The 21,147-nt window shown below is 41.3% G+C and overlaps 1 protein-coding gene across 7 annotated transcripts in view; it reads left to right on the top strand.

Annotated features, from left to right (window-relative positions):
• DZIP1 (DAZ interacting zinc finger protein 1) overlaps positions 1-21,147 on the top strand; it is a 63,808-nt gene that overhangs the window by 3,814 nt on the left and 38,847 nt on the right. For all 7 annotated transcript variants that reach the window (XM_032277494.1, XM_032277498.1, XM_032277497.1 and 4 more), the window contains exons 6-10: positions 4,520-4,607; positions 7,646-7,770; positions 13,346-13,507; positions 15,796-15,933; positions 18,327-18,389. In XM_032277494.1, the coding sequence (XP_032133385.1) occupies positions 4,520-4,607; positions 7,646-7,770; positions 13,346-13,507; positions 15,796-15,933; positions 18,327-18,389 (576 nt within the window). The remainder of the gene's footprint in view (positions 1-4,519; positions 4,608-7,645; positions 7,771-13,345; positions 13,508-15,795; positions 15,934-18,326; positions 18,390-21,147) is intronic.

Raw genomic sequence — 21,147 nt, 5'->3', positions numbered from 1 at the left:
TCGCCACAGTTCTGCTGTTTCTGTGGACATATTGTTACAGATACTACTTTTGAACCATTTCACAGTGAGCTGCAGATCCTAAAAATTTCTAAGAACCAGAACATTCACTAACATAACAACAGTATTTAAAGAATAAAATGCTTTTATCTTCTGGTCTTAATCTTCCACTGTTTTGGGTTAGATATTGAGTCCAAGTATTTTTTAGTATAACATAAACCAATGTATATGTTTGTTATTGACTAGTTGGAGGATGTGCAGAAGGCATAAACAATGACTGAGAAAGATATCGAAGTACACAACAGATTAACAACATTGATGCCATGCTCTTACTTTCTAGTCCTTTTGGCTAACTATGGCTTAAAATGCCTCAGTGGACTTAGGAATCGTGGAGTCAATGCATGAATGCTGGAGAGAACTGGGTACAGGGCAGAGAAAATGATGGAGTTAATATTGCTCAGGACTGACCCAGCAGGAATGTTCTTCAGGTAGAGGAATAGTTAGGAAAAAATACTATTAGAGGCTGGGCAGGGTGGCTCATGCCTGTAATCCCAGCACTTAGGGAGGCCGAGGTGGGTGGATCACAAGGTCAAGAGATCGAGATCATCCTGGCCAACAGAGTGAAACTGAAACCCCATCTCTACTAAAATTACAAAAATTAGCTGGGTGTGGTGGCACGAGCCTGTAATCCCAGCTACTCAGGAGACTGAGGCAAGAGAATGGCTTGAACCCAGGAGGTGGAGATTGCAGTGAGCCAAGATTGAGCCACTGCACTCCAGCCTGGTGACAGAGCGAGATTCCATCTCAAAAAAAATAATAATAATAAAAATAAAATACTATTAAAAGTACTTAGTGTTTGGTCTTGGGTAGATAACCCTGAGGTATAATCTTCAAATGACACCGGGCATTGCTAATTGCCTATTTGTTTCACAAATGCTGCTTAACAATTAAATATTTACAAATAGTGCTAAGACAGTTTTTTTCTTGTGCAACGAATAGAATGGATTCTATTTTAACATGTTTAAAAGTTTATTATACTCCAGCTTTAGCAGTCATCTTGTGAAATGTTAAAACCTCTAACATACTGAAATTGTATGTTTATAAACCTTTTTTTTCCTTTTTTGGGGTCACCATAGAAACAGCTGTTATAAGAGAAAATTTTCTTTTTCTTTTTTTTTTCTTTGAGACAGAATCTTACTCTGTTGTCCAGGCAACAGTGCTGGAGTGCAGTGGCGCAATCTCGGCTCACTGCAGCCTCTGTCTCCTGGGTTCAAGTGATTCTCCCACCTCAGCCTCCTGAGTAGCTGGGACTACATGCATGTGCCACCATGCCTGGCTAATTTTTGTATTTTTAGTCGAGATGGGGTTTCACCATTTTGACCAGGCTAATCTTGAACTCCTGACCTCAAGTGATCCACCTGCCTCAGCCTCCCAAAGTGCTGGGATTACAAATGTGAGCCACCTCACCCGGCCTAAGAGAAGGTTTTCAAATGTGAATGATAAGTAAGAATTAAAAGGTAATGACTTAATTTATCAAATGAGTGATACCTACTACTTTTTCAGCTACCAGACCTTGGCAAGTTGCTCAACCTCCCTGTGCCTCAGTATCTACTCTGTGAAATGAGAATATTAATTGTACCTACCATATAGCAGTTGTTAATGGGGGTTGAATGACTTAGTGCATGGACTGTGCTTAGAGCGGTGCTTGACCTATAGTTAGTTGTTACTGTGTTAGCTAATACCTGGGAATGAGGGGAAATGTTCTGTGGCATGACAAATGCCAAAGCTGACATATTACAAAATGTGACCATTCATATGACCACCGTCATGTCAGTTTTTCTTTCTTCCCCTATACAGAAAACCCAAAGCCTGGACTCCTTGTTCTGACACAATGATTGGGTCCATAGCATTATCAGTTGGACCTTAGAGGAATTGTGGTCTTATTCTCATTCTCATACCACTTCTCTTTGTTCCAATTTTCTTTGCTTTAAGAAATTATAAGAACTGAGTAGCTGAGACAAAAAAAATTAAAGACGTCTGTTCTTGAAGGCTTGAATACACTGACACACACACATCTCCTAATGGGCTTTTTTTCCCCACTGGGGTGTGTGTGTGTGTGTGTGTGTGTGTGTGTGTGTGTGTTGTGTATAAGGGAAGTAGTGATGGCAATGTGTAAGGTCTTTTTCCTCAATATTTTATTTAAAAAAATTTAAAACACAGAAAAATTAAAATGACAATATAGTGAATACCCATATATGGAGAATTTTAAAAGAAAAGCCTCATTGATTTTTAAATAAAAACTAGTATTAGAATATTATAAATATACAAAAAAGTGCATAGACTAATGAAAGACACACCATATACGCACTTCTTAGATTTAACTCAGGGTGGGCCGGGCTTGGTGGCTCACGCCTATAATTTCAGCACTTTGGGAGGCCAAGGTGGGCGGATCATTTGAGGTTGAGAGTTCATGACCAGGCTGGCCAAATGGTGAAACCCCATGTTTACTAAAAATACAAAAATTAGTGGTGGCAGGCACCTGTAATCCCAGCTACTTGGGAGGCCGAGGCAGGAGACTTGCTTGAACCTGGGAGGTTAAGGCTGCAGTGAGCCATGACTGTGCCACTGGACTCCAGTCTGGGTGGCGGAGGGAGACACTGTCCGAAAGAAAAAAAGAAAAGAAAAGAAAAGAAATATACAGAATATTAGTTTTAGAAACCAAAGCCTGCAGTGTGGATAAAGTTACACTAAGGCAGTATGGTGAACAGAAGAACATGCTCAGTGACGCACAATGGGCATGAAAACAGCAAAATCCAGACGGAGGGAAACTCTGCAGGACAAGCTTCAGCCTCTTCAGCAAAAGGATAGGAAGAAACCAAAGAGGTGGAGGGAGACCTATAGACTAAAAGAGTGTTAGGACACGTAACCATCAGTTACAGGATATGAGCCTTATTTGGATCCAGTTATTAATATTTATTCCAAAACAAACCGAATGTTTTTTTCTAAGACAATATGTGACATATGGGGAAAATTATCAAATTAACAAAAATTAAAAATTATCCAAAGAGTTGGATATCTGTTTTAAAAAGGATTTAATTTTTATATTTTATAAGGTGGAATAATGGTATTGATTTGTCTTCAGCTCCTATCTTTCTTTTAGAGATACATTCTGAGGTATTTACAAATGAAATATATAACATCCAGGATTTACTTCAGAGTAATCCAGGGGTAAGGATATAGATGAAATAAATGGGATTTTTGCTTAAAATTTGAATCAATGTTAAAGTGGAAAAACAGAGGTATAGGTGGAGCTGATTTCTTTTTTCTCAGAAAATTTATTTTGAAAGGTTATACTTCCAAGCTTTTGTTCATTCATGTATTAAGGTTGTGCTCTGGCAACAAAGCTATAGATAAGCTGGAGCCCCCGCCCTCAGAGGCTGTGTTCTAGAACCCAGAGGGACTGGGTAGGAGACAATAAACAAGTGAAGTACACAAACGTGAAAATATTAGCCAGTGAGATGTATTAAGATGAAAATAAGACAATGTGATGTGACAGAGACTGGCAGGAGGATCTTGAGGGAGGACCTTGTTGAGGGCATCCCATCATCGCCAGCGTGGAAGATGCTGGATGAATGACACCTTGGATGTCAGGAAGGTGCCAGCCATGGGAGGAAGGTCTGGGGAAGATCAGGCAGGGGCAACAGTGATGCAAAGACTCTGGGACTGGCGGGCCTGCGGGACAGAAAGGAGGCTGGTGTGGCTGGAGTGGCACCGGCAGGTTGTTGTTGATAGCATGGGAGCTGCCAGTCTAACAAGAGCAGCGACAGGGGCTCCAGAAAGCACCAGAAGGGCTCCTTTAACTGTCAATAGATGGTTTTCACTGCCTTGTGTTCAGTTTGGGAGGAATGTCCTGGTTTTATTTTTATTTATTTACTTATATGTTCACTTTTTGTAGAGATGAGCTCTGGCCATGTTGCCCAGGCTGGTCTTGAACTCCTGGCTGAAGTGACCCCCACCCCCACCGCTTTTGGCCTCCTAAGTGCTGGGATTATAGGCATGAGCCACCGTGCCTGGCCTGGTCTCATGTGTCTCTTTTTAGTCATGCTTTCAGTATCTTTTGCCAGAATGGTGTCTTTCAGGGAGACCTGATTTTTTTTTTTTGAGGTGGAGTCTTGCTCTGTTGCCCTGGCTGGAGTACAGTGGCGCAATCTCGGCTCACTACAGCCTCCACCTCCCAGGTTCAAGTGATTCTCCTGCCTCAGTCTCCTTAGTAGCAGGGACAACTGGTGCGTACCACTATACCAGGCTAATTTTTGTATTTTTCTGTGGAGATGGAGTTTCACTGTGTTGGCCAGGCTGATCTTGAACTCCTGACCTCAGGTGATCTGCCTGCCTCAGCTTCCCAAAAGTGCTGGGATTATAGGTGTGAACCACCATGCCAGATCAGGTACCTGAATTATAACTGCAATTAAGTGGGATGACACTCGTTACAGACACTTGGATTTGTTGCTCTTTTTTTCAGTGCCATTTTTGTGACAAGGCCTTTATGAACCAAGCTTTTCTACAAAGTCACATTCAACGCCGCCACGCTGAAGAAAATTCTCGTTTTGGTAAGTAATGAGCTCTGTTTCAAAGGTCTTTTCTTTCTGCCCCCTTTTTCTTTTGGCAATGAGACATGGTCCAGTATATTTCTCAATCCTTTTAAAAGAAGAATCATGGTCCCTGTCAATTCAGTAAGTAAATATGGAGCCCTCGGGAGCTGCATACAGTGCACTACATGCTGAGGATACAGCCACAAGCAGAACGGAGAAGCCCCACTCTCTCTCTCGAGTCTTGCATTCTAAGGGGGCTTCAGGAGACACATTTAAACAGATAAATGAGTAATTATTTTCAAATGTTGGCAAATGCAATGAAGATCATAGCCCAGGACAATGGGGTAGAGAGTGACACCAGGTGGGGTGAAAGTCTGGGAAAAGTGTGTCGCAGTCCAAGGGAACACTGACTGTAAAGGGCATGAGGTGTGCCGGGATGTTGTGTTTGTGAAAAAGCAGGCCTGGTGGAATGGAATAGAATGGGTGAGGTGATAGTGTGCGGTGAGGCTGGAGCACTGGGGGCCTGATCAAGGGAGGTCGTGAAGGCATGGACTGGAATGTGTACATCTTTATATGCATAACAGGGGGCCACTGGAGGAATTTAGTTAGGAGAGGGGCATGATCTAACTTGTACCTTAGCATGACCCTTCTAGCTGCGGATGGAGACGACTGTTGGGGTGACAGTGGAAGCAGTGATGAGTGAGGGGAGGAGGCTGCAATCGCAGCCCAGGTGAGAGAGACCAGGGCCTAGACCAGCTTTGTCCCCAAGCACGTGGGCAGGTGAAGATGCAACGGATATGTTGTGGACCCAGAACCTACAGATGACCCTGAGTTTCTGTCCTCCATGTTTGGGTGAATGATGTGATGTTTTCTGTGATGGAGGGACTGGGTGGCGGGCTAGTTTGAAGGAGGAAGAGGAATGAGAGTTTGTGCTTGCCATAGGTGCATTTACATCACACGTGCAATGGACCTGCAGGTAGTGGGGTTACTGGAGGGCTGTAGTTTGAGGTGGAGACCCAGGCTGGAGATTTAAATCTGGGAATCACTGGAGTAGAGCTGGTTTGGCTGAGGCCACCTAGATAGAGAAGAGAAGGGGGTGAGGCCAGCCCCAAGGTCTTCCCAATGCTAGGAGCTCAGAAAGGGCATCAGCAGAGATTGAGGAATAGTCTTTCTCAAGGCTGGAGGGAAACTTGGGGAGTATGTTGTCATGGAAACCAAGGGAAAAGTATTTCACAGAGGAGGCAGTGGTCAGTCATGTCGAATGCTCCTGAGGTACAGAGTAATATGAAGACTGAGAATGGACTGCTGTTGTCAAGACAGTTGTAGGTGACAGCTTCAGTAGACAGGTGGGGACAAAAGTCTGATTTAGCTGAGCTGAGAATTGTGAGGGAGTGGTCCGACTGTATCAAGATATTGGTTTCAATAATGCTTACTGGGAAGGAGAGCTGAGACATGAGCCTTCATCTGGACAGAAATGTGAGACCAAGGGACAATTTTTGTTTCATTTGATATGGTAGATACTAAGATGTGTTTGGGTGCGTACCACCAACAATATAGATGGTATGCAAAATGAAGACGCAAGAGATGGGAGGGGACTCTGGGGGTTACCAAGGAGCCAGGTTTCCTACCATTGAAGTGTTCTCAAAAGCAAAGAATGTAAAGCCTCTTTCTCCATGGGCAGATCAAAGCTTCCCGCAGATTGCCACAGTAACCCACAGAAATTCTCATTCTGATCTTTCATTTATTTTTTTTGAGATGGAGTCTCCCTCTGTCACTCAGGCGGGAGTGCAGTAGTATCATCTTAGCTCACTGCAACCTCCACCTCCTGGGTTCAAGTGATTCTCTTGCCTCAGCCTCTCAAGTAGCTGGGCCTACAGGTGCCCAACACCATGCCTGGCTAATTTTTGTATCTTTTTTTCTTTTTAGTAGAGACGGGGTTTTGCTATGTTACCCAGGCTGGTCTCGAACTCCTGGCCTCAACTAATTCATCTGCTTTGGCCTCTCAAAGAGCTGGGATTACAGGTGTGAGCCACTGTGCCCGACCTCATTCTGATCTTAAATGTTCTCAGTATCTAGACGTGTGTGCTTGGCTTATTTACTCAATTACCTGCATTTCCCTCCATTTTGGGCCAGGCTGTTTCCATTTCTGCCCATTTTAGTTAACTAGACTATTTAGGAAATAGCTAAGCTTCGTAGAAACAAACTTAACAGCATAATAATCTCATTAATAAGTCTTGGACCACTGATAAAAGTTAGCAGTATATTGAAAAGACGAACTATTTTAATTAATCTACCATTCTTTAGCGTGAAACTGACCTTCTTTCTCTTCTGTTTCAGTATCTTTTTCTAACTTATACTCGTTTCAGAGAGGGTTTCAGACTCTGAAATGAGTATTATTTCTTCAGGTCATCTTTGAGATTCTGACTTTCTACTTTGGTTTCCATACCTTTCATGTCTACACTCACAGACACATGTACATCCATTCAGTCATGTGTACATCTATCTGCATGTAAGTACATGTACATAAGTATTCTTCCTTTCACTTGTTGCTTCCTTTTACAAGCTTTCAGTACCTCACTTCTACCCCAGTTGATAGGCTATGGCCCAAGTTTGCATTTTGAATGCACCCCCCAGCCCTCTGCTTGTATTAGCACTGATAGGGTCCTCAGGAGAGTTTGGTGGGAGCCTGAAGAATGGCAACCAGAGACTTCAGTATGGTGGTTCCTGCAGAGGAAGCCAATGCTTGCCTTCTCTGATTGAGACAGGCACCTCTAAGAAGAGCCCAGAGTGCTACTGGGTCAAAGCACCCTGTATTGTTCCTTGTTACCATTATTGCTCCCTGAAAGAATCTGCTAAAAATAATTCAGTGCCCCAAAATACAAAGGGCTGCAAATAAACTCTAAAGAGCAAAAATTGGTTCATGTGACATGAAACAAGTAATCGTATCCCAAGTAAGAGAGCAGTTTCCTTTGTCTTATCAATAGGACTGTACCCCATAAGTTTCCAGGTATGTTTCGTAAGAGATGGTATTTTAACACAATTTTCTGTTCCAACAGAGTCTCAGAAAAATGCACAGATTGAGAAGCTCCGGAGTGAGATTGTCGTATTGAAGGAGGAGCTGCAGCTCACCAGGTCTGAGCTAGAGGCTGCACACCATGCCAGTGCGGTTAGATTCTCCAAGGTACCAGGCAGAATTCTGTGGTGTTTTAATTACAATTAACTGTATGTAATTCAGTTATGCCATGGACTTTAATAAACAGAGGACACTTAAGAGTCTGTAGAACTTGACAGGATGATTGTATTTCTTATTGCCAATCTACTCTTTAGTATCTTACTACAAAGCACATCACTGGAAATATAGTTCTCTCTCTCTCTTTTTTTTTTTTTTGAAGTGGAGTCTCGCTCTGTAGCCCAGGCTGGAGTGCAGTGGATCCTCCGCATCCTCCGCCTCCTGGGTCCCGGTTCAAGCAATTCTTCTGCCTCAGCCTCCCAAGTAGCTGGGATTACAGCAAAGTGCCACCATGACCAACTAATTTTTGTGTTTTTAGTAGAGACAAGGTTTCACCATGTTGGCCAGGCTGGTTTCAAACTCCTGACCTCATAATCTACCCACCTCGACCTCCCAAAGTGCTGGGATTACTGAACTCTGCCAACAACCAAGTAAGCAGGAAACACTCTGTTCTATGGCCTCTACCAAGACACATGGTCCTCCTGACACCTTGACTGTAGCCCAGTGAGATGTGAGAAGTGTCAGACTTATTCTAGCCAAAATTTTAGAAAGTACATTGTGTGTTACATGAATTCCACCTCAATTTTCTAAAAGGCTTTCAAAAAATAGAGAACGATTTTGGTTAAAATAAGTCTGACACTTCTCACATCTCACTGGGCTACAGTCAAGGTGTCAGGAGGACCATGTGTCTTGGTAGAGGCCATAGAACAGAGTGTTTCCTGCTTACTTGGTTGTTGGCAGAGTTCAGTTCCTGGCAGGAATAGGCCAGAGGTCTACACTTTCTTCCAAGCTGTTCATTGAGGGAGGGCTGCTCATTATTTCCCATGAGGCTGCCCATACTCTTGGGCTCCTGGCCCTCTTCATCCATATTCAAAGCCACCAATAGTGGGTTGAGTTCCCTTCATACTTCTAATCTGTTTCCTTTTTTCTTTTTTCTCATCTTTGTGACCCATGTGTCAGCCCATTGGGTGCTTGTAATGACTCATTCCCAGATAACTGGGACGATGGAAGGCCCAAGGGGAAAGAGGGCCATGATGCATTGGGTTCTGACTTCTGTGGGTCACTGTGGGTACACCATGGGTACCACGTATGCCACCATTGATCCAACAGAGGGTTGACTTTGATATACTTAATGGAGGAATAAGGCCACCGAAGAGCATTTCTTTCCTTGTCACTGTTGAAGTGACAGTGTGCTCAGTTCTTGTTTCTCCCATGGGGACAGGAAGTGTGACTTTCTAGGGGAAACGGCAGTCATTTCACAGGATAATTGACGGAGCCCTCTGTCTTCCACATGGGCTCGCTCTCACTCTCTCTTTTTAAATTGTGGTAGTGTACATATAACATGATATCATTTTAACCATTTTAAGTATACATTTCAGTAGTGGTGAGTATATTCACATTGTTATGCAGCCAATCTCCAGAACATTTTTATACTGAAAAACTGAAACTCTACCCATTAAATAACAGTGCTCCTCTCCCACCTGCTTCCAGCTACTTTTCATCCCTATGATTTTGCCTGCTCTAGATACCTAATATGAATGAAAGCATAGAGTATTTGCCTTTTTGTCATCATTGGCTTATTTTACTCAGCATAACATCCTCAAGGTTTATCTATGTTGTAGCGTGTGTCAGAATTTCCTTCCTTTTTCAAGCTGAATAATAGTTCATGGTATATGTATATATACCACATTTTGCTTATTCATTGGTCCGTTGCACACTTGGGTTGCATCCACTTCTTAACTGTTATGACTGGTGCTGCTATGAATGAACAATGGTGTACCAACATCTCTTTTAGATAATTAACCATTTACAATTCAGTAGCATTTAGTGTATTCACAGTGATGTGCAGCCACCATCTCTCTAGTTTCAAAATTTTCAACACCCCAGAAAAATAACCTGTACCCATTAAATAGTCACTCCTGCTACAGTTATCCCCTGGTAACCACGAATGTTTTTATGTCTACAAATTTTCCTATTCTGTATATTTCATTTAAAAAATATGCAAACCAGGTGTGGTGGCTCACAACTGTAATCCCAGTATTTTGGGAGGGCAAGATGGGAGGATTGCTCGAGCCCAGGAGTTCTAGACCAGTCTGCGAAACATGGTGAGACCCTGTCTCTACAAAACATTTAAAAATTAGCTGAGGGTAGTGGCATGCACTTGTGGTCCAGCTACTCAGGAGGTTGAGGAAGGAGTAAGATGGCTTGAGTCTAGTAGGTCAAGGCTGCAGTGAGCTGTGTTCACAACTGCACTCCAGTTGGCTACAGAATGAGATCCTATCTCCAAAAAAAAAACCCAAAAAACGAAAAAGGATTGTGTGACCTTTGCGTCTGGATTTTTTCACTTAACATATGTTCTTGAGGTTCATCTAAGTTGTAACGTGTATCAGCATTTCATTTTGTCTTGCTGAATAATAGTCCATTGTTTGTATGTATGTATATGCAATTTGTTTATCCAGTCATCCATTGATGGACATTTGGTTCATTTTCACCTTTTGGCTATAATGAATAATGCTACTATAAACATTCATGTGGCAGTTTCTATTTGGACATATGTTTTCATTTTTCTTGATTATATACTTAGGAGTGGAATTGCTGAGTCACATGGTAATTTTATGTCTTTCTCAGGAACCACCAAACTGTCTTTCACAGTAGCTGTACTATGTTACATTTTCACCAGTAATGTTCATATTTCTCCACATCCTCACTAACACTTATTATACTTTTCTGTTTTCTTAATTAAAGCCATCCTATTTGGTGGGAAGTGGTATCTCATCAGGTTTTGATTCATATTTCCCTAACAACCAATGATATTGAACATCTCTCCATGCTTATTTTCCATTTGTATATATCTTATTTGGAGAAATTTGTCTATTCAAGTCCTTTGCCCATTTTTAAATTGGGTTGTTTGCCTTTTTCTTGTTGAGCTGTATGGGTTCTTTATATACTCTAATGGTTTCATTACTTTAGCTCTTATATTTAGGTCATTGATCCATTTTGAGTTAGTTTTTACATTTAGATTGAGAGGGGTCCAACTTTATATTTTTGCATGTGGTTTATCCAGTTGTCCCAGCACCAATTATTGAAGAGACTATTCTTTTTCCATTGAATGTTCTTAGCACCATTGTTACAAATCAGTTGATCATAGATGTTTGGGTTTATCTCTGGATTCTCAATTCCATTCCATTAGTCTGTATGTCTAATTTAAATGGATAAGTGTGCATTGTCCAACTTTGTTTTTCTTTTTAATATTGTTTTGGTTATTTGTGGCCTCTTATAGTTCCATATAAATTTGAGGATTGGCTTTTCCATTTCTGCAAAGAGGGTTATTGGAATGGGATTATATTGAATCTCTTGATTACTTAGGAGAGTATTGCCACTTTACTATATTAAATCTACCAATCCATGAACATGGGATGTCTTTCCATTTATTTAGGTGTTCTTTAATTTTTATAACAAAGTTGGACAATTTTCAGTGTACAAGTCTTTCACCTTTTAGGGTTACATTTATTTCTAGGTATTTTATTCTTTGGGATGCTATTATAAATGGAATTGTTTTCTTAATTTCTTTTTTGGATTGTTTGTTGCTGGTATATAGAGATATAACTGTTTTTTGCATCGTTGCTGGTATATAGAAATATAGCTGTTTTTTGTTTTATACTCTGAAACTTTGCTGAATTTATTACTTTAACAGTTTCTTGTGGATTCTATGTTATTTTCTTTAAATAGTTGGTAGAATTCACTAGTAAAGCCATCTAATATTTTCTTGGACTTTTCCTTTTTAGGAGGTTTTAATTACTAACTCTATCTCTTTATTTATTGAAACTCTATTGAAATTTCCTTTGTCTTGGGTCAGTCTGGTAATTGGTGTGTTTCTAGGAATTTGTCCATTCATCTAGCTTATCTAATTTATTGGTGTACAATTATTTATTATATTCCCTTTTAATCCTTTTAATTTCTCTAAGATTGGTTGTCATGTCCTCACTTTCACTTCTTAGTCAGGGTAGCTAAAAGTTTGTCAGTTTTGTTGATCTTTGCAAAGAACCAAATTTTGGCTTCATTTATTCTCTCCATTGCTTTCCTGTTCTTTGCTTTATCTTTGCTCTAATTTTCATTATTTTTTTCTTTCTGCTGCCTTTGAGTTTGGTTTGATCATTTTTTTCTAGTTAGGTTATTTATTTAACTTTTTCTTCTTCTTCTTTATTTGTTTTTTGGAAATAGAATCTCTCTCTGTTGTCCAGGCCAGAGTGCAGTGGCATAATCACAGCTCACTGCAGCCTTGACCTCCCACGTCCAGGCTGGTCCTAAGCAGCTGGGATTACAGGCACATACCACCATGCTTGGCTAATTTGTTTTTTAATTTTTGTTAGAGATGAGGTCTCACAATGTTTCCCAGGATGGTCTCAAACTCCTGAGGTCAAGCGATTCCTTCACTGTGGCCTTCCAAAGTGTTGGAATAACAGGCATGAGGCACCATACCTGGCCCTTTCTTCTTTTTAAATGTAGGCTCTTACAGCTATAAATTTCTTTCCAAGCACTGATTTGGCTGCATCTCATGAATTTTGGTATGTTGTGTTTTCATTTTCATTAGCCTCACAGTATCTTCCAATTTCCCTAGGGAGTTTTTCTTTAACCCATTGGTTGTTTAAGAGCATGTTGTTTAATTTCCACGTATTTGCTAATTTTCCAGTTCCCTTCTGTTACTGATTTCTGGCTTCATTCTATTGTGATCTTGGTTTTAATCATTTTCAATCTGAGAAACACTTTATGGACTAAAAACAGGTCTTCCTGGTGAATATTCCATGTGAATTTAAGAAGAATGCATATTCTGCCACTGTTGGGTACAGAGTTCTGTATATGTTTGTTAGGGCTAGTTATCTTACAGTGTTGTTCAAGCTCTCAATTTGGATTTTAAAAATCCTGAAGATCCAGGAGCCCGAGGCAGGAGAATTGCCTGAACCCAGGAGGCGGAGGTTGCAGTGAGCCGAGATCGCGCCATTGCACTCCAGCCTGGGTAACAAGACCGAAACTCTGTCTCAAAAAATAAAAAATAAAAATAAATAATAATAATCCTGAAGATCATTGAGAAATCAAGTGCTGACCTTGAATCTAGCTCCTATAAATCTGAATTTGTATTTTTTGGGGTGGGATGGAGCTACACTACCCACATTGTTATGGTGCCAAGAAATGTTCTTTTATTGCTCAATATATGTTTTCTTTAAAGTATATTTACATTTTATCTATTATGGCATGACTTTTATACAAGTTCACAAAACACAAAAAGCTGAAGGCTTTGGGCCTCTGTGTTGGTATTTTAAGGGATATAAGGACAAGAGGATTCTGTGTGCTGCCTTTAGAAAAACCATTGTATACAGACTTGCCATGATAGGAAATATTTATTACAAGCCTGACTGAAATTAGCAATACTAGCTAACATTTTTGAAGTGATGCTATGAACTTTTATTTTAAATATTGCTTATTTTCTTCAGACCAGAACTTTTAAACCTGTGTATTAAAATAATTTCAGGAATATGAAATGCAGAAAACAAAAGAGGAAGACTTTTTGAAGTTATTTGATAGGTGGAAAGAAGAAGAAAAGGAGAAACTAGTTGATGAAATGGAAAAAGTCAAGGAGATGTTTATGAAGCAATTTAAAGAATTAACTTCAAAGAATTCAGCATTAGAATATGTAAGTATTAAACCTAGACATTCTTATAGTATTGATTGCCTTGAGAGGTGGTGTTAGGATGGCATTAAGGCCAGGGGATCCAGGAGTTACTTTACCGTACCCTGTGCAGACATTCGTCTTCCTGAGAGTCTTCAGGGAGGCGTAGAGGAGACAGAGCAAGTCAGAGATGTTTTGCTGAGAATGGGAGCTTTGCCCTTAAACTCCAGTGCAGAACACTCATGGTGAGATATAGAAGACCCTCTTCTATGAAGGTCCCTCTTTTCTATCTGGTTAGGTTAGCCTTGAACTGAAAACCCCTCCCTGAGTTTTGGAACTTTCCACTGTCCTGTGGGAGGGGAAGGAAGCACTCAGAAAGACTGAGTAAGAACCTTTGCCAGGCCCCCTCCTCAACCCAGGCCTGAGTGTGGTCTCTAAAGCAAGCAGTTTATAGCTAAATGAGCCCCTCTCCCCGATAGGAACAGCCCTGGTCCTTACTGCCCTGGCCTCATGCATAGATGATACCTGAGCTGCCTCTTTAGAAAGCAGCCAATCAATCGGTGTCCTCCTGCTGAGAATTCTAAGCTTCCTGGTTAGATTTGATTTGAGTCTTCTTTGGTGAAAAGGAAGAAAGAAAGGGAGTGGAGTGAAGGTGCTTGAGCTCCCTCTAGGGGCCAATAAGTTTTAAATTAGAGAAAATAGAGAAATACTTTTGGAATTCACAGGAAAATAGAGAAATACTTTTGGAATTCATGGGAAGTCTTTCCTAAAACTCTTTAAACTCTAATGTGGGGGTTGGCGAACTATGGCCCATGAACCAAGTCCAGCATACCACCTGTTTTTGATTGGCCTGTGACCTAAGACTAGTTTTTACTTTTTTTTTTTTTTTTTTGAGACAGAGTCTGGCTCTGTCTCCCAGTCTAGAGTGAAGTGGCATGATCTCGGCTAACTGCAGCCTCTGCCTCCTGGGTTCAAGTGATTCTCGTGCCTCAGCCAGAGTAGCTGGGGTTACAGGCACGTGCCACCACACGTGGCTAATTTTTGTATTTTTAGTAGAGCCGCTTTCACCATATTGCCAAGGATGGTCTCGAACTCTTGGCCTCAAGTGTTCCTCCCACTTGGGCCTCCCAAAGTGCTGGAATTACAGGCGTGAGCCACTATGCCCAGCCAGTTTTCACATTTTTTAAATGTTGGAAAAAAAGAACACTAATTTGTGACAGAGGAAAATTTCATTAAAGTTCACAGTTCAGTGTCATGAGTGAAGTTTTATGGAAACACAGCCATGTTTGGTAATTTACTCTATGTCTATGGCATTTCTGTGCAGGAGGGGTAGAGCTGAATGTTTTGTCTGAGACCTTGCGCGTGATTTATAACTGTTGCTATTGATCTTGGCTACCTGGCTGAGATGGTGTTTGTCAGCTTTCTCCACTGAAGATTTCCTCTTTCTTCCTCCTTTCCCTGCTCTCCTTTCTGAAATGAAGTCACTATGAGCAACCTACACTGAGGAGTGAAGTGCACTCTCCCATCCTTTTGTTTCTGAAGTTAAAGTGTTACCTTCTGTGGTTTTCTGAGGGTTTTTGCCATAAGTAACATTGGGAGTAACATCAAAAGAAAAGGGTAAAATTAAAATGTTGTGTCTCTAATGGATTTACTGATGTGGTCCCTGGACAGTGTTGGCCTCTCACTAAACTAGCTTAAGAACTGGGTGCATTGATTTCTTCTGTTTCTGGCACCTATTAAGTGCCCATCAAAAATTGTAAGACCCTGCTGGACCTGGTGGCTCATGACTGTAATCCCAGCACTTTGGGAGGCCGAGGTAGGCAGGTTGCTGCATGAGCCCAGGAGTCTGAGACCAGCTTGGGTAACATGGCAAAACCCTGTCTCTACAATAATTAGCCAGGTGTGGTGGTGCATGCCTGTAGTCCCAGCTACCTGGGAGGCTGAGGTGGAAGGATTGCTTGAACCCAAAGGGTTGTGGCTGCAGTGAGCCATGATCACATCACTGCACTCTGGCCTGGGTGACAGAATGAGACTCTGTCTCAAAAATATAAAAAAAAGACTCGTTTAAGATTAGAAAGTCAGGTTTTCCTTCCCCTTTTTTCACCCTGTATGTATTCTGATGGGAAGATCAGCAAGCACTAGAGACAAATCAGTAAAACCACAGAGAAGCAGAAGTGGGAGAAGCACCGGGAGCATTCAAGAGGGCAGTCAGATTTAAAACACCTACATGCTCCCTGATTTATTCTCTGTTTCAGTCTTAAAAAGTCCAACTGTAGTACTCTGTAGTACTAAGCTTGAATTTTATCTTACAGCAACTGTCGGAAATCCAGAAGTCCAATATGCAGATCAAGTCCAACATAGGCACATTAAAAGATGCACATGAGTTTAAAGAAGAGCGTTCTCCATATCCCCAGGATTTCCAGAATGTCGTGCAGCTTCTTGATAGTCAGGTATGTGCCAGTGGGTGACAGGGGCAGTGGATGCCTTCCTTTTTCTTAGTGAAGTAATGTACAGTGAGTGTCATCTGCAGGAAAAGTGTTTGTCTTTTTCAGTAACCATGAAGGTGACTATGTCTTTCCTTTGTCTCCTACAACATGCCTAAGTCATAAGAGGTGTTTGTTACATGCTTACTGTTGGTAAATAGCATACCCAACAGTTTCTTCCCTCTGTAAAATCAATTTGAATTGGTTAGTATAACCTCACTATTGATTTTTCATCTTTTAGATGTAGCTCTCAATTTCAAAACCCGTAGAAGGACATATTGAAGCACCAGATTTTATTTTAGAGCTTAAATATACTGCTAACTGTATTTTTAGTAGAAACAGAGTTTCACCATGTTGGTCTGGCTGGTCTAGAACTCCTGACCTCAGGTGATCCACCCACCTTGGCCCAATTAGCTGGGAGTGGTGGCGGGCGCCTATAATCCCAGCTACTCGGAAGGCTGAGGCAGGAGAATTGCTTGAACACGGGAGGCAGAGGTTGCAGTGAGCCGAGATCGTGCCATTATACTCCAGCCTGGGCAACAAAAGCAAAACTCCATCTCAAAAAAATTTAAAAAATTAAAAAATATATATACACACACACATACTGCTAACTGGCCAACTGATGACCTCTTACACTTATCAAACATAATCACTTCCATTTGGAAGTGAACCTCTGTAATCAGCACAATCTTCACCTTGGCTATTTTGGTCACAGTGGTTTAGGGGAACAGTTTTTTAAAACCAGGAAGCAAATAGAGATGAGAGCTTACACATTCAGGATTTTTTGGTAAACGTCTGGGCCATTCTAAAAAAGGTAAGTGGACTTTAGAAATAGGGACCACTGCTTCTTGCTTCAATGCTCATGTCTTGCCTCCTCAACCCAAATCTACCTGCTCCACTGCAGTCAGGCTGACCGTGTCCCCGTCCTGTCTCAAGTCCTTCAGTGTCCCTTATTCTGAACTTCCCACCAGCACACAGAGTACTTCAGATTCTGGACTCTGGGCCATCTCACTCTGTTCTTTGCCTTCCTGACACTCCCGTGGCCCAGCAGCCCATGCCTCTCAGAACGTGGCCTTCTATCTTCTTCCTCAGTTCTGGCTGCTTTCCTGCCCGTCCTGCAGCCCCTAGTTTTTGGGGCCCATCTTTTACTCATTCTTTAACATTCAGCTAGTGGGGCAAGCACCTCTTTCAGAAAGTTCTCCTGAGCCTCTAGGCTACAGCACTTCTGTAGTCCCTAAGTGGGGCCTGATCACACACATCATATGAGGATTCTCTATGGCTGCGTCCACTCGCCTCCAGTGCAGAGCAGAGCCTGTCTCTTCATCCTCTCTTAACCTGCCAGTGGCCACTCAGCAAGGTGCCTGGTATTAGGTAGGAGACCAGGAGCTGTGTCCTAAACTGAACTGTTGACAGTTGTTTCCAGCAGGCTGGAGACCACAGCTGGTTGCTTATGAGCTCAAGGATGTGGTTATAAAATCCTAAGGTCCCATCTAAATTTCTTTTGTTTCTGTCCTGTGAGTTGTGTTGTCAGTTCAGAACCCATGGCCTCAGAAACCCTGGTGTTTCCTTTTTTCTTCTTAGGTTGGCAAACTAGTACCTACTTTTGTAAATGAAGTGTTACTGGCTATGTCCCAGCAACATTTTATGGGTGCTAGTTCACTTATATCTTATCCATGGGTTGTCCCAGTACAATTGTCCCAGTGCAGTTGTGGGATGACACAGCTGTATTGTGTTGTGTTGTAACCAAGTTGCCTGGCCCCCCAGAGCCTATGATATTTACTACTAGCTTCTTACCAGAAAATGTTTGCTGACCCCTGCCTTATGGTATAAGATTAAAACTAGATGCAAATGTATTTAAGCATTTTTGACTGTATATATGTCTTTAAAAAATACCAGCTGTATTAGTCTGCTCTCACACTGCTATAAGGAACTACCTAAAGACTGGGTAATTTATAAAGAAAAGAGGCTTAATTGACTCACAGCTCCACAGGCTGTACAGGAGGCATGGCTGGAGAGGCCTCAGGAAACTTACAATCATGGTGGAAGGAAGAAGGGGAAGCAAGCATGTCTTACGATGGTGGAGCAGGAGAGAAAGAGAGAGCGAAGGGGGAAGGGCTAACCACCTTTAAACAACCAGATTTTGTGAGAACTCACTCACTATCATGATTCAATCATCTCCTACCAGGCCCCTCCTCCAACACATGAGATTTGAGTAGGGACAGAGAGCCAAACTATCACCAGCTAAAATTGTACTTGATAGATATTTGGGTTTCATAGGTACTCACTAGAAAGGAAGCTTCCATATTGCATAGATCTCATTGTTACAGTTGCAAATAAATTATTCTTTTACTATTTTGTAGGAAAGCAAGTGGACAGCAAGAATTCAAGCTATTCATCAAGAACACAAGAAAGAGAAGGGTCGGGTAAGTCTAAAGTGGGCCATTTTTTTTTTTTTTTTTGAGACAGAGTCTCACTCTGTTGCCAGGCGCCAGGCTGGAGTGCAGTGACACAATCTCGGCTCACTGCAACCTCCGCCTCCCGGCTTCAAGCAATTCTCTTGCCTCAGCCTCCCGAGTAGCTGGGACTACAGGCGCACACCACCACACTCGGCTAATTTTTGTATTTTTAGTAGAGACTGGGTTTCACCATGTTGGCCAGGACGGTCTCGATCTCTTGACCTCGTGATCCGCCCACCTCAGCCTCCCAAAGTGCTGGGATTACAGGCTTTAGCCACCCCACCTGGCCAAAGTGGGACATTTTTAAAAGAAATATTTGCTTTTATTTTTTATAAATGTGATATTTGTCCACTTAATGACATTCGGGGAGAAATGTGTAGCAAAATTAAAATTACCTATAATTCTAACACCAAAGATAACCACTGCTACTACTTCCTTCTAATTTATTTCAATTTTCTTTCTATGCATTTCTATAAGTGGAGAACCCCATATGTATATAGTTTTACAACATTTGAATTATGTTTTATAGGTTTATGTGCTTTTCACTTAATATATCATAGACCTTTCCTAAGTTTTAAAGTATTTTTCAAAATCATGACTTTTAATGGCTTCATGATGATCTTGTAGATGTATCATAAGTTGCTTAATCATTTCTTCCTTGTTGTATACATGTTTCTGAATTTTTTGCTTCAGGGAACTGCAATGTAAGTAATTTTTTAAAAAGGCAAGAACTGTTCACATTAAAATCATTGTAATGAAAAAAACTCTAATTATGATACTGATTCTCTTTCACCTCAGAACATCAGAAATTTAAGTGTTACAATGTGTTTACACTAGTGCAAAACATCTAAAGTAGATGTATTTGAGAAGATCTTAAAATAGGAAAACTTCTGTTTATTTTTTCGCTTGAAATTGTATTCTATATCTTAGTATTTCTTGTAAATATTTTCTGAATGGAAAAAAGTTTCCTCTTTGCACGTTTTCTGATACTACTTTTCTTAGTAGAATATTAAATGATAAAAAATCATATACTATATATGTGTATAATAGCTAGGAGGAAGTGTGTTCAGATGATAAAAAAATTTATCAGCTTGTATTTCTCCAAAGTAGAACAAATACTGAGTAAGATGGTGGGGGCGGGGGAAAAAACTGAACAGTACTAGAGGCAAACTAAAGCAAAGCAAATATAAAAAAATAAAAATATTTTACAAAACACCTGCAGCTCTTGAGGAACTTCAATGGGAAAGTTATATATTAATCTGTCTTTAAGATTGTGTCATTACTAAAAAAGGAAATAGGAACCACTATTTTCCCTCTATTCCATTTATAATATCATTTAGTCATGCAAATAATACATATTTGTATTGTGATAATACACAGACATATACCCAATACACGTATATATATACATACACATATATAGTAGTTTATATTGAAAATTATATTACTGATGTAGCAGTTCAATTTAGGAGATATTTACTGAGCATCTGCTATGTACTACACTTTACAGGGCTAAAAAGAGGTGTGGAACAATGCCTGCCCTTAGTTTGCCTACAGTATAGAAGGAGGGTAGGAGTGAGGCTACAGATATGGCGATCAGGATGGGATCAATGCAGAGTGCCTTAGGGACTGAACAGAAAGTTTTTTGAAGTGGGGTTGGGGCTGTGTGTGGATCATGCCCATATTCACTTCTGTAGCCTAAACAACTCTTCTGAGTTTCAGATCAGGTAGTTAGCTTTGTACTGGACATCTCCATGGGTTTCTCAAGTGCAACATGCCTAAGACAAAGTTCTTGGGTTTGTTCCCCAGACGCGGCAAATGGCACCCTTGTTCCTCCAGATGCTCATCTTGATTCCATCTTTCTCCCTCAGTCGCCTAGTCCAGGCAGGGCTCACTGTATGGAACCAGTTCTTCCGTACTTTCCTATTGCCTCTACCATTAACTGAGCCTCCATCATTTCTGAAAGAGCCCCAGGGTGGGTCCTTTCCCTTCCTTAGTCTGCTCTCCACAGAGCTAGCAAAATAACCTGGCCACCACGCCAGCCTCTCTCTCTGAACCTTCTCGTTCCAGCCACGATGACTTTCTGCTAATTTCTAGAACATTCTGGCCTCTTTTATACCCAGTTTCATTGCTGGGAAGCCCTTCCACTTGCTCTTCACATGACTATGAGTTTTCTATTCTGTGTAGCAAATGACTACAAATTGAATGGCTGAAAATGGCAGGTATTTCTCTTCTGACTGTCCGTGGGATAGGAGTCCAGGCAGGGCTCGGCTGGGCTTAGGGATTCACAGGCTACATTGAGAGTATCAGCTGGGCTGTGTTCTTGTCTGGGGTTCCTGTGGTTATCTGAACGGCTGAGACTATCAGATCCCAGAGGCTACCTCTTCTCCATGACAGTGCACAGCTTGGCTGTTGATTTCAAGACCAGCTAGAGTGTGTCTGTCTTGCTTTCATTCTCCCCCTGAAACAACAACTCTTCTTCTTCTTTCTTCTCCTCCTCCTTCTTCTTCTTCTTCTTCTTTCTTCTTTCTTCTTCTTTCTTCTTCTCCCTTCTCCCTTCTTCCTTCTCCTTCCTCTTCTTCCTCTTCTCCCTCCCCTTCTCCTTCTCCTCCTCCTCCTCCTCCTACTCCTACTACTCCTCCTCCTCCCTCTTCTTCTTCTTCTTCTTCTTCCTTCTCCTCCTCCTCCTTCTTCTTCTTCTTCTTCTTCTTCTTCTTCTTCTTCT

The sequence above is a fragment of the Sapajus apella genome, unplaced genomic scaffold, assembly GCF_009761245.1.
Source record: "Sapajus apella isolate SASKATOON/1434 unplaced genomic scaffold, GSC_monkey_1.0 scaffold9, whole genome shotgun sequence".
Lineage (NCBI taxonomy): Eukaryota > Metazoa > Chordata > Mammalia > Primates > Cebidae > Sapajus > Sapajus apella.
Note: the sequence above shows the minus strand (reverse complement) of the source record. Positions and strands in the feature narration are given on the sequence as shown.